We start from the raw sequence: 13,323 nt of genomic DNA on the forward strand, positions 1-13,323 counted from the left end.
GGCAACATCATGTGGCTCTTCAAACCTCATTTCCTTATTTCTACTGCAGGCTGGGGGAGCAAGGAAACGGCTCTGTTTCCACAGAAAGCGAGCACCAAAATAAACACCCTAGCGGGAGCCAGGACAAAAAGCTGTGCTGCAAGTAACAAACACACACCTGGAGGAGCCAGCAGCTCCATCACAGAGCCTCCTCTGAACTATTTTTGTCAGTCCCCTTCAGCGCAGAGACTCAGCAGTGATTGCGCTGGCCTCGAGCCAGGGAGCTGGCAATCAGCGCTGCACAGCCCTGGGGGAGGCTCACCTGCTCGTCGCAGGAGCTTTTCACTCTCCCCGCCAGTCTCCAGGCCTCTGACAAGGGGCGAGCTTGGTGAGGGAGGTGCATGGCTGAGTCAGCACGCTTCGGGAGAGAGCTGCCGGCCTTTCCCAGGGGGACACATTCCAGCAGCCCCGTCCCCCAGCAGAGTAACGGCGCGTGGGAGTCGTTTCTCATTCCCTTTGTGGCTCAGCGTGGAGAGGGGGAGGGAATATTTCTTGCAGACATGCTGAAAAGAGCAGGGAGGCAGGGCTCCAAGGGGGATGTCACTGCCCCATTCCGCTGCCCTGTCCCCTACTATGTGCCTCTGCCCCAGACCCACTGTCCTCACCCACTTTCCACCCAACAGGCTTTCCACTCGTTTTACACTCCATGTCATGTTTACTCAGCTCTTCTGCTACCCCCATTCCCTGTCTCTTGTTCCTTTTTTTCCAAATCAGGCAGAATCTCCTGCTCAGACAGATCTCCATCTCATTAGTTCCCCTCTCCACATTTTCCCATTCCCCATCTCCCTTTTGTGACCTTTTTCCAGCTCATCTCCTTGTTTCAGGATCTCTTCCCAGCCATCCCCTCCTTCATCATCGCACCCTCCTCTCCCATCTCACTTCATTCGTGCACAAGCCCAGATCCCCTCATACAGCTAATGCCAGTGTTCCCCCGGGTCCTCTCAATTTCGCTTCCTGGGTCCTAGTCTCTTTGTTGCATCCTCACAGGCTCCCACACCACTGCTAACTCCAGCCCCTACCTCTAGTTGCAGCTTTTGCCAAGCATTGCAAGTTTCGCCACCAGCTTCCCGTCCCTCTTCCCCAAACACTAGCTTCCTCTCTCCAGGTATCTTGTCCTAATCTATTCCTCTGCTACATTCCTTCACACAGATCAGTCTTTTTGCCTGCTGAATGGTTTATTGCTCCTTTCTGAACCCCTCAGGGACCTCACTGACCCCCCAGGAGAGCCAGTTCCACCCACCTCCAGCCCCCAGTATGGCCTGCAGCAGCCCAGAGGGGTAGGTGCAGTTTTGAACTACAGCTTGCGAGAACAGAAACTCTTCAAGAGTTGCCAGCTTGGGGCAATCTACACAGTGGTAGCAAAAGCACATTCCTGATTAAAAATCCTCCCCCAGAAGACACCCTCTCTAAGCTTAGGTCCTTGCTCTAAAGATCTGTGGTGGTCAGGCAGAACCTTCCAAGGAAAAGGTGCCAGCATTTTTAACATGGGCAAATCATGTATTTTCCTTTGTCTCATTTTCAGAGAGTTGCTTTGTTTTCCAAAAGAAGTAAATCAGTCAGCTTGAGGCATACACCTGGCATAGGAAACTTCTGCCCAAACAGTCATAATCAGGCAAAGTTACCGGAAACCCACAAGAGGATCTCGTGATGGGGAACGGCGGGCAAGCTTACAATAGACGGTACTATCAGCCTCACATACAATAAGATCTCCTGCATGACACAGCTATTCAGCCACCTCTAATGGGGTTACAGCTTCTCCTTCTGGAGTCTAGATTTTCCTATGAAGTATTGTATTTACTTCAGCTAGAAGAATTCCTTAATTGCTCCCTAGCAATTAGGTAGTCTTTGCCTTTTGTAGAGCTCAAAGGACTTTTCAGAAACATTATTACTGTCTTCTTGCAGGGGGAAAATTGCAGTAGACAGAAGCTGAACAACAGTCTTGAAGTCATGTAGAAAGCTATTTTAGAGCAGGGATGAAACTGGGACTCCAGTCTTTCAGGCCTATTTGAATCTACTGGCCACAACACATCCCTTGGATCAGTCCTACTCAGTGTGCATGCATGCATGCATGCCTGCCTGCCTGCCTGCCTTTTTTCTTCTTTTTTTTTTTTTTTTTTTTTTGCCTGCCTTTAGACTCTCCATCTCCTTTATTTCCTCTTTCACCATTCTTCTGCAACATACATTTATCATTAGTATAAGGAACCTCATAGATACACAGCTAGAAGCTATTGCCAAAACACAGACAGAAAAGTATCGTGACAGTCTTTGGGGTATTTCTTTTTTCAAACACTCTCAGAACTTACTTCAGTCAAGCCCTCTCCTTTTGTTCTTGTTTTTTTTCATGATAGTAGATTCAGGACAAGTTTTCTGTCTCTCAGCTTGTTCGTTCTCTTTCTGTTCCACCTTGGCTATGTAACACATTCTCCAGCGCTTAGTCCAATCCTAGTTGAAAACAGCTGAAGCAGTGCAGCTTCCACACTCTTCCCTGAGGACACCACAGCACGTCCTAATAAAACTCACAGTGTCTGGACTTTCTTCTTGATACACATTTAAATGATGTCTTTTCTTCAGTTTCATCCCATTGCTTCTACTTTTACTTCTGGCAGCTACCCTAAGGATTATTTTTTCTAACCTTGGTATATCTCTATCCACTGCATGTATAAATGAGCACCGTAACTCATTGTTCAGCCAATCTACAATACACATACATAGCTGTTTCAGTCTTTCTTCATACATCAATCCCTCCAGACCCTTAACAGAGTCACAGACTACAGTCATATCTTTTTCTGAACCCTCTTTTTTCCAGCCTGTGCATATTTGATTCCCTTAACTCCTCCCATAATCCATCCCCTCCAAATTTGGTTAACGAGGCAAATAAAAGGCAAAGAGAATAAGAGATTCCCTGGAAAGAATTGTTTCTCTCTGCCCACGGTTACTGGGGAATGACACGCAGATCTAAAGTGGCAGCATTGGGCAATTTCACACTCCTTGTTTTCAATTTCATTTTGAGGCCAGTTTAGGGTAGGGACAAATTTGAGTGTAATTAATTTAGATTTTGTGAGACAAGTAACTGCTTTGGGTTGTAATAAAAGTCTGCCTGCTCTAGAAAGAAGCAACTAATCTTCTTGTCCGGCTGTGGATGGTATAAGTTGATTTAATACTTTTGTGTTGAGTTTTTTTGTTTTGAAGAAAGATGTTAGAATAATGATTGTAAATAATGATAGGTCTCGTCAGGCTCCTAGATTTTCTTTAGATGAGTGCTCACAGGTTTAGAGGTTTATCCAAAAACCATCAGGCTGAAAATCAGGGTTAGAAACTAGGAAGAAAAGACTCTTTTTCACAGAAACCTGATTACTTGCTAGGTCCAAGCTGAGTAGAAATCAACCTTTTTTTCACAGATATTTTGATTCTTCTATTTCTAAGTAGAAAATGGCAACATCATATATATACATTAGTAGGAAAGAGGTTAACTCAGCTTCCTTGCCCTCAGGTAGGGCTGCAGTGCTTGCATCTGAACTAGGCAAGGAAAGGTTCAGGGATATTCTTCTGCCACTCAAAAAAAAATCATTATAACAACAGAAAAAAACTAAAACTCAGTACTCCTGGAAGAATTCTATGACCCAAAATAAAGCAGCTTATAAATAGCTACAAAAGTGATGTAAAGGAATCAGACTTCACTTTTGCTTGGTGTGTGTTGTCTGGGACAACTTCTGCCTTAGGAAGGATCCTGCGCTTCTGTTTAGGCTTCTTTCCATTCAGCATTCTGCACCTGCCCCAGGATGGCTGCTGCCCAAAAGCCGGGCACCTTGGCTCAGTGTTGGCTTCACCTGGGTCTCAGTGGGTTTTCCCCTCCCCAAGCCTGTGCCACTCTTAAGTGAGATGCCTTCAGGCTTCAGGTGTTCGAGGGTCTACATTTCCAAGGCTCAGGGCAAATATGAAGCGTGTCAGGTAAAACTGATTAGGGAAAATGTGATGACAATACTTTGGGGAAAAACTACATTTCCATTAAAAAAAAAAAAAAAGTGGTTTTGCTGGATGGGGTTTTTCTAAGCAACAAAATAAAACACTATATATTTTTCTTGTGATTATTATTCTGACTCCCGAAAACAATACCAAAAAAAAATTTAAAAAAAGCAGCCTTTGAACAGGATTCCTCCTAAGAAAATGGGAGAGAAATTAGAAGGAAACTTTCAAAATTAAAAAGAAAAAAAGAAATCAGACAACTTTAATATGATATGTAACAAAAGAAATAATACATTTCTTTGAAGTCATTTTTCCATTGAAATAATATTGGCAAAAATATTTCAGCTCTTGTTTAGGAAATAAGAGTTGACACTAAAGGATTTAATGGCCCTGGGGAGAGGCTAAAGCTCTTAAAAGTTCACTTCCAGGTTTCCTAATATCTGAGGGATTTTTAAAGCTGTAATTTATTTGTAAAGAAATAAAAATTGTTCTAGGGAAAGTTTGAGATGTTAATTAAACTTCACAAAAATACTCTATACCTATATTCCCTCTCTTTATGTGAGAATTTTAATTTCATGTGGATGGATTAGACACAGATGTAAACATAAATTACTGATCCATTTGCCCCATTCTTAAAGGTGTATATGCAAGGGAAAAACAATGTTGGCATACAATACTGGCTTTTATTCTCTTCATCTCTATGACCTACCTTTCTTCTCCTTCTCCTTTCCCAACTTTTACAGAAGACTCATAGTTCGAGGACACACAATGTTTAGTTCATTATTTGTGCACTACCCAGAGCTTTCATTTGGCAGCAAAAGGAAACAAAAGTACCAAAAGAAGTGTATTAATCATGTCCTCAATAAAAAATATTAAAAGCTTGAAGGGGAACTGCTGATTTTTAAAAATCAAACTCATCTTTGCTAATCACTAGATCAGTCTGAGAAACATTAAAACTATTACTATCATCAAATGCAGTTTCAGAAAAATGGAAATGCTTTGTGAAATTACATGAATTGCATATAATTTTGCTTTGGAGGGAAAAAAGCTGGAAATCTTCTAACAATGCTGAACCATACTCTTTCAACATTTGCAGATCAAAATGTGTCTTTTTTCTAAGCAGCGTTTTGTTTTGGAATTTATTTCACTTCAGTTCATATAATCCATTCAAAGGGAACTTTTTCTTTTGTTTTGATTTAATTTCTTTCACACAGAGCTTTAAAAAATTCAGATGTCATCCCTAATGAAAATTAAAGAAATCTACATCCAAAAAAAAAATGAGGTTTGCATTCCCCATGCATCTCTATTATTTAACCTTTGGAAACCTGAGAGTGAAAGTGCTTTCCTTTTAATTACAGATGTTCTGCTTTTAGCAGCACTGTCCCAGTGTCTTTGACTTTGTCCTGGTTTTGGTGTGTATGTAGGCTTTCAGCTCATCCAACTAGTTTTGGCTTCCCTGTATGTGCAGCATCATTTTGCTGCACTCAGGCCAGCAGCTAGTTTTCTTCCCTGCTGCTTTACACTTATTCTTGAGTTTGGATATGCTCCCCATGAAATACCAAGGAATACCACTGCTGCAGTAGCGTGGCCCAGGCAGAGAGCTGCCACAGCAAACTTCAGCATTTAAAGACAGAGAATACACATCTTGGAGACCTTGCCAGAAAAGAAAAGGGAACAGGGATTTATGGACTGGAGCTGGCAAGGCAGAGGAGAAATAGCAGCTTCGGGGTGAATGAGAGAAAAAAAGAGCAAACTAATGGAGGTTGTAGAAGAAAAATCAGATCTAGGTTGTGTGAGAAAAGAAGAATCTGGCCTATAAAGAATCAAGGATTTTGGATTTAGGGTTAGTTTCCTGAAGCTTTTGTTCTAATTTTACTACGGGCACAGCCCAAATGCATAGATCACTTTTCCCTACCATTTTATTTCCATCAGGATGGCTATTGTGTGCGAGCAAGCCCTGGTGAAAACAGCAAGGGACACAGAGATGAAGGAGAATTATTTTCAGCTGGAAAAATATAATCCTCTGCTTCTTCCAGTAGTTTTTCCTGAGTGTTGCATGTGCACCATATGTTACTTTACATTTATGTTACATTATAAGGTTGGACAGGACAATAAGTGTTGGCAAAATGGTGTGACTGTGCAGAAAAAACAAGGAACACTTCCACCAGGAATGACGGTCACCAGCCATGCTATAAGGGAACCCAAAGCATTTTCTGCTCTTACCCTTTCTACTTCCATTACCACTATGTTGACTTTTTTCATTATTTAAAAATTTAATAGTCATTATGAAACAGACAAGTCAGCCAAATGGCTTGGTCATTTTTAATACAAAAAACTAAATCTTTTCCAGTACAGTAAGTGGCCTAAATCTGAACAACAATTTCCTCTTCTTTTAAGATATAAGTTTATATTGTATCTATATATGATGTATCTATTGTATATATATGTTATTATTATATTGTTATTATACTGTAAGTATACATTATTGTTATTTCCATTTCTGTGACTGCTCCTTTACCTCCTCATTCTGAGCAGAAGTGATAGTAGGTAACACTGAAAATATAATAAAGAAAAGCCCAGGCCAGATATCCAGTTTCAGGTCTGCAAACACAAGATACTGGTCTGGGTGCCTATCCGAACTGACACTTGGTTTGCAACCTTGAAGGTTTCCTTCTACCATTAGTTTTCCAGCCCAGAGCATCCCCACTAATCAGCTATTTCCACACTGTAATAGGAATGAATTTCAGTTTCCAAAGCAATTCTTAACACTGTACTGGGAGCAGATGTCCCCACTAGTCTTAAGGGCATTACAGCCCCCAGGACAACATAATCTAATGCTTATAATGATGCAAAATAAAACAATAAAGAGAAAGACCACTGTAGCAACTTTAGGCAAACCAAAAAGACTGAAGAGATTCAACAAGTCAACTTCTTAGATCCCAAGAACCCAGCATTGGTGATGGTCTGTGCAGAGTTCCATCCCCCATGTGTCATGTATTTCAGATTAAACAGAGACCTGTAGAGAACTGTGCTGCTCCCTTCCTAACCAGAGGTCCTGGTGAGATGATGCTGTTGTCCTAGTCCGTTTTCAAGGTGTTAACACCAAAACAAGGACCAGGTGTTTGCTAGTAGGGCTGAAACAGTGCAGTCGCACTTAAACCCTGCCCCATGACTGCAGAACTTGTTCCTCTGAGAAGAGCCAATGCAGGGGCTGTTGGACCCCCTTAGCTGTTGCTCCCAGGCTATCCTGCCTTGACAACAGCTGGATAATGGCCACTGCAGCTCATAAGATTTGGCATCACTGCTGACAATCTCATCAGAGGCTAAAAGGATTGAATGGGCTAGGAGGAGGCTCTCCATTACAAAAGTGGTCTCTCTAGAGCCAGACTGAAGCATGTCATGTGTCTGTGCTGTGTCATTTTCCTGGAACTAAGCACAGATCTCGGTGTGCACAGAGATCATCTGGTCATTTGTTTCTGATGCCAAATTAGACAGAGATTAAATACTACATTTCATAACAGCTAAACAAGTGGGACTAGGCACATGAGCACCTAGGAGAGAAATAGCAAAAGTGTATGCAAATGACTATATACTAATTGTTCAGAAGAAATAGGCAAAACAGAGAAAACCACAAAGGATAAATATTAACTACAAAATCTAATCAAATGCAATATTAAAGAGCATGAATTTGAACAAAACAATCAGGAAATCCATATGCTACAATTTCAGCAACATACCTCCATCTGCCATGTTATACCTAGGACCGGATTCACAGCATTTAATTTCAGGCACGAAGAACAAGTCAGAGGTGCAACCTCTTTTAGTAACAACTGGGGAGATATAGGAATACCCCACAAGCATTTCACTGCACCCTAAGGAGGGTAGGATGAATTGTCCTCAGGTGGCAGTGCCTTCCCCACTGATTGTAGAGATACCTAGATCTCTAGCTGGTAGGTAAGCAAGCTTTCAGATGCCTGTTAACTGAGATAAAGCCAATCCATGCTATACATTATATGAAATATCTGTCTACATACGCAGGGGGAAAGTAAATTCAGGCTTGAAATCTGCATTTTTTTATTATTTTGCCTGACCTTCTGAGTTTCAATTTACCAGCTTAACTCTCACTAAAGATAAAACAGAATTTCATGTGCTAGTCAAAGGGAGGTAGATCAGCTGAGGTTTTTGCTCTGACCTCGAGGAAAGAGGCTCTTATCTGTCACACTAAGGAGTCAGTGGTTTGTGCCATTGGTCCTACTGATTGCAAATGCACACGGAGCACAGCCAGGCTGTAAGTACAGGTCTGAACCTATGAAATGCTGAGCAAGTTCAATCACAGCCGACTGCTGTGGGTGTTGAGGGGATGCTGAAAGAAGCAGTTGATGCTTTGCAGGATCAAACCCTAACCACACAACTCATTTGCAAACAATATGACTAAGAGTCAGTGAGAGTAAAGCCTCCACTGAGGCCATTTGTGGAAAGTAGATTGTTAAGGACTTACCAGTCTGGCTTCAGTATTTTTCAGTAGAATATCAATGTATTTACTCTCTGCCATATTTTAATTTAATTCATCAAATAAATATTATCCATTAAAGATTATGTACCTGTGAATCAGAAGCTGTAAAGGTCAGCCATTTCAATTTATGTTTAAAAGAAATCTTGCCCTTTCCTAAAAGGCAGATCTTTACATGTAACCTGCTTCTCCTGTCCACAAAGCTACAAAAAAGAGAGTTGATAAAACAGTTTTCCATTCATAAGACCTCCATCTTTGAGCTCCCTGTGGGCTGCCTGCCTGCCAGAATGTGCTTTAGAAGTGAGTCAGTGGGGTACACAGGGCAGTAGCATGACATGCTGCCTTCCTAAGGAGAGACCAGAGATGGGTTAAAAAGAAAAATCTTTGGGAAGTTCAATAGGCCAAATTCCTCTTTGAATTACAGCAGCATAAATCTGATCTAATCTTACCAAAGGCACTGGGGCTATGCTGGATTTACACTGCAGGAATCTGAAATCAGAATTTGGCCTGCCAAGTTCAAAATCACAAGGACCTTTTTCCAGTGCTCGGGAGGTCTGGCATCAGCAACACTTGTGCTTGTTCGGAGTGAATATAAAATGCCACTGTAAGTGTGAAATGTGGTACTCTAGTAATGTTTCAGACCTGTTTTGCACAGACATTGATAATCATGCAAAGCAGAAGTAGGAGAGCAATGAGACATAGAGGTGTTGCCTGACTCTTCTCAAAGATGGAAAAGCTTTACTGTTGGTGAAGTGGGGCAGAATGACTTCATCACATGTGAAACTATTCAAGTGGAGAGAAAAAAAATGCCTATGATTATTTTATTCAATGATTGCTTCAGCAAAAAGCCCGATTTCAGAAAATAACCTGAATATTGGTTGTATATTATTTATAGGCTGAACTGGTCAAAGAGCGAGAAAATAATTTGTGGCTAATTTATTCCCATCTACTCACCTATAAGAATCTACACTGGATTAATTATTTGCAAGAGAAAGAAAACAAAACGTGCCCGGATTTCTCAGTTCGCTAGATCTCATTCTGAGGAAAAGTTGCCATACTGGTCATAACTCTGCCCCTTCATTCAATTACACCTGATTCTGCCTAGTTATATGTCTCAGATCCTCTTAAAAGTGACCTGCAAAAGAAAAATAATCAGCTTGCATCCTTGTTTACTTCTTTATGATGCACCAAGTGGGGTCAAGAGGTTCCCCTCAATAAAAGGGTCAGGCTAGATTCCTTCTTGTGCCAAGTCTGCAGGGCAGCCCTATTTCTCTGGGGTATTTCTGCTGGCCCACACCAGCCTAGAGGCCGCTGCAACCTACACTGGCTGGCCAAATGCAGATTCAAGTGTGAATTGCTGGGTCCCCTGTTCCTCCCAGGGGAGATTTGTATCAGGTCCAGCTGGATCTTGGATCCCATGAGGGCTCCCCTAAGCTGAGAGTTACCAGCTGGTCACAACTGCTGCTCTCTGCTTCTTTTCGCTGTTCAAAAGCAGTAGTGGGAAGGTCTGTTTGCGTAATAACACCCTGGAAAACTGAATGGAGCCTGGGAAAAGAGTGAAATGTCAGTGGTATGAAAGAATAAAGTAGTGCAGTAGAAACAAGAAGGACTTAGCTAGACTGGTTCAGACTGGTTATTTGCTTTAGCTAACACCTATTTAACTCCAGGAGCTAATGAACACTTCGGAGAGTGGATGGCTTTATTAAAGATTCAATTATTTTTCAATTAAGATGTAGGAGCTGTATTAAACGTCCCTGAAAATGCCACAATGTCCTCCAGCTCCATGCAGGGAAAACCCAAGCTGGCATTCTCGGCTCTTCTAAGGTAAAACACAGGCAAAAATAAAATCTTTCAAAAATCACAATTGTCAGGGGCTCTTTACCTATCATAAAGAAGAAAAGAGCTCATTCTCTTGCAACTCTCTTCTACCTGCTCTTTTCCCTCCTTGGTTTTTCTCTGTTGCAGATAATTCCACATGATTAATAGGCTTTTCTCAGCAGTGCTACACACAGTTAACTCTCTTAATCTGTCTTTGAATCTGTCTCTCTAATCCCTCAGTGCATGAGACTCCAACTGAGGATCAGAGAATAAGATATTTCTCTCTGTTTTAAGTTTAGATCTGCAGGTCTATAGGAGAAGCAAGCTCAATTTTACCTTATCTGCCATGATCATAGAGGAGCCTCCGTGGATGCCCAGGATGGGAGTGAGGGTCTGGGCAGAGATAAAGTCCAGGATCTGTGCAATGGCTTCCTGGTCTGTGTCATCAGCAAATACCACCCCTTGAATCTTCCGGTCTGACATGAGGTCACAGATGCGGGTGATGATGCTCTTCGGATCTGTCTCATTCATGGCCACCAGCTCCACCCGAGGCACCACTGAGAGGTGGTGGAAGTCATCTTTCTCGTGGGCATCTTTGATGGCCACTTCGTCTGAGGTCCCCACCAGGATGACCGCAATGCCAATGCTCGGGTGGCTTTTCTGGGCATGGGCCCCGCTCCCTGTTGTCGCGAGGACTGCCAGCACCAGCCAAAACCTTGTAGAGTAGCACTCTACCCTGGGCCTCATCTTCAGCTCTTACACTCCCTGAGCAAGGCAGAAATAAAAGGGGGGGGGGGGGGAGGGAGAGGGAGAGGGAGAGAGAGAGAGAGAGAGAAAGCAAAAGTGATTAATTGACAAGTCAATACATGCACTCACTTTCAAGGCAGATCCCTTGATTTTCCTCATCCACTAGCCCTCATCCCACCAGAAAAGTCTATCAGTCCCTCTTGCCTGATGTCCAGCCCTTTGGCCACATTTGGAGCTCTGTTAAAATCAGGGAAGTCGAGATCAGTCCAGTCTCTACTTCAGAGTTTGGAGTCACTTCAGAAAACAGCTGTCAGTAGAAGATAGGATCATGTCATCTCTCAGGCTCTGCGTCACTTTAAGACTGAAGTCAAAAGTGATTGAGAATTGTCCTTTGATGGCTGTTCAGCTGCCTTTGTGAAACTAATTGTTTATGTCAAGCCCACATCTAAATACTTGCCCCCAACATATAGGAATTATTGATGTTTGCAATCGTTTTGGCCTTCTGATGGATGTATAAGCAGAGAGGCTGAAGAGACCAGGAAGACAGGATTCCCTGTTGCTTTCTCGACACAGCCCATCTAGACTAAAGTGAGGACAAATGGGCAAGGCCACTGAATTTGTGTGGGCTGGGGGAGGTTACACTGTGTATGTGTGTATACATTGCATACAACCTTCCTACTTCCCTACATCCCACCTTTCACTGGGACGCACACATGGTTCCAATCTATAGTACTCTCAGTCACATGCCTTTCACCCATACAAGATTGAGTTCTTTTTACAAAGCCAGGAACACAAAATTTCCTGATGATCATGGCAAAAAAGTAGATCAGTATAGTGCAGGGGAGATGTTCCCTCCAAGCCCTACCTGGCAGTTATTTTTGCCCAGAAGGAGAAAGGTGCACAAAGCTTACCTAAATTCACCCTTAACTACCACAGCCAAGAATGTTATAGTGATCCTTTCCCTGGACATGTCCACTTTATCTTGTAATCGTAACAGTAGAAATGGAAAAACCCAATGAGGTCATCTCTCCAACCCCTGCCTGAGTAGGACTGTTCCCTATGGGATTGTTCATAACTCTTTCTTTATTCAGTCTTGTTTTAATAATACTTCACATTTCCACAGCACTTTTCATCCTCAAGGCGCTTCATAAACACTAATGAATTAATCCTTGCAGCACCTACACAAAGTAAATATTATCAGAACTCCCCCTGGTCTGGGAATAAAAAGAGAGCAATGACCCCCTCCAGCCACCCCATCACCCCCATAAGAGGCAGCACTGCTCGACAATCCCACCCAGAGCCACATTACTATCCCAAGCAGATTTGGGGCATTTCAAATCATAGAAGACTTTTCCTCAGCTCCAAAACTCGTATTCAGCTCTTCATGCCCACAAATCCATTTTTTAAGAGTGATATATATACATATATATTTACACACACTTAGACTAAATACACAAGCCCTGTTTATTTGCACTACACCCTCTGCCCTCTGGTCTTGGGGGATCCAATACCCAGACCCTTCCATACCCACTGTTGTACATACCCCTGTCAAACTGACAGAAAGCCATAGCAGCAGGAATAAGACTGGCAGGACTTTAGGGAAGATAGAAATCTGTCCAACATCCCTACCCAGCACCAGTCACCCCAGTGAAAGGGCACAAGGAGCCCCATCATGCCCTGCCAAGGAGAACACATAGGCTCAGCACCTGCTCCTCTTTCCCAGGGGAGAACCTGCTCCTCTCCTCCCAGAGGAGGTTAGGCAGGGAGAATGTATCCTGCACTGATACTATTGCATAAATAAGCAGATAATAAAATAGATAATAAATATGCACAGGAGGAATCAAATCCACTTAGGAGGCTGAAAGGACTGTGGGTATGAAGCGTCAAATCGATTCTGAACTCTCTGACGGATCCACTTTCTGAGCAATGCTCACGAGGAGAACCAAGAGACTTTGAGAGTTTGGCAAAATGAACAGCTAACTTCATTCCAACAGGACTGTTATCCTCCAATTATGCGTCACTAAATTAGATTCCTTCACAGTGAAATGCGGTCCCCACTCCTGTGATGCTTTATTAACTTTAATGCACTCTATATGCTCTCTGTCTCTCACTCTCTTGCTCACTCACTTTAATGCTATATTTGCTCTCTTTAAAATATATCTCTTGCGATCTTACTGCATAGTCTTACACAATATATTATGCTTGGTTAGGCAATGGCTAGCTGTGATGTCCAGAGAGCAGAATGT

The 13,323-nt window shown here is 42.5% G+C and overlaps 1 protein-coding gene across 1 annotated transcript in view; it reads right to left on the bottom strand.

The window, feature by feature from the left end:
- GRIN2B (glutamate ionotropic receptor NMDA type subunit 2B) overlaps positions 1–13,323 on the bottom strand; it is a 219,272-nt gene that overhangs the window by 171,137 nt on the left and 34,812 nt on the right. The window contains exon 2 of the mRNA XM_026101026.2: positions 10,667–11,095. Coding sequence (XP_025956811.2) covers positions 10,667–11,077 — 411 coding nt within the window. The 5' untranslated portion in view covers positions 11,078–11,095. The remainder of the gene's footprint in view (positions 1–10,666; positions 11,096–13,323) is intronic.

This window comes from Dromaius novaehollandiae, chromosome 1, assembly GCF_036370855.1.
Source record: "Dromaius novaehollandiae isolate bDroNov1 chromosome 1, bDroNov1.hap1, whole genome shotgun sequence".
NCBI lineage: Eukaryota > Metazoa > Chordata > Aves > Casuariiformes > Dromaiidae > Dromaius > Dromaius novaehollandiae.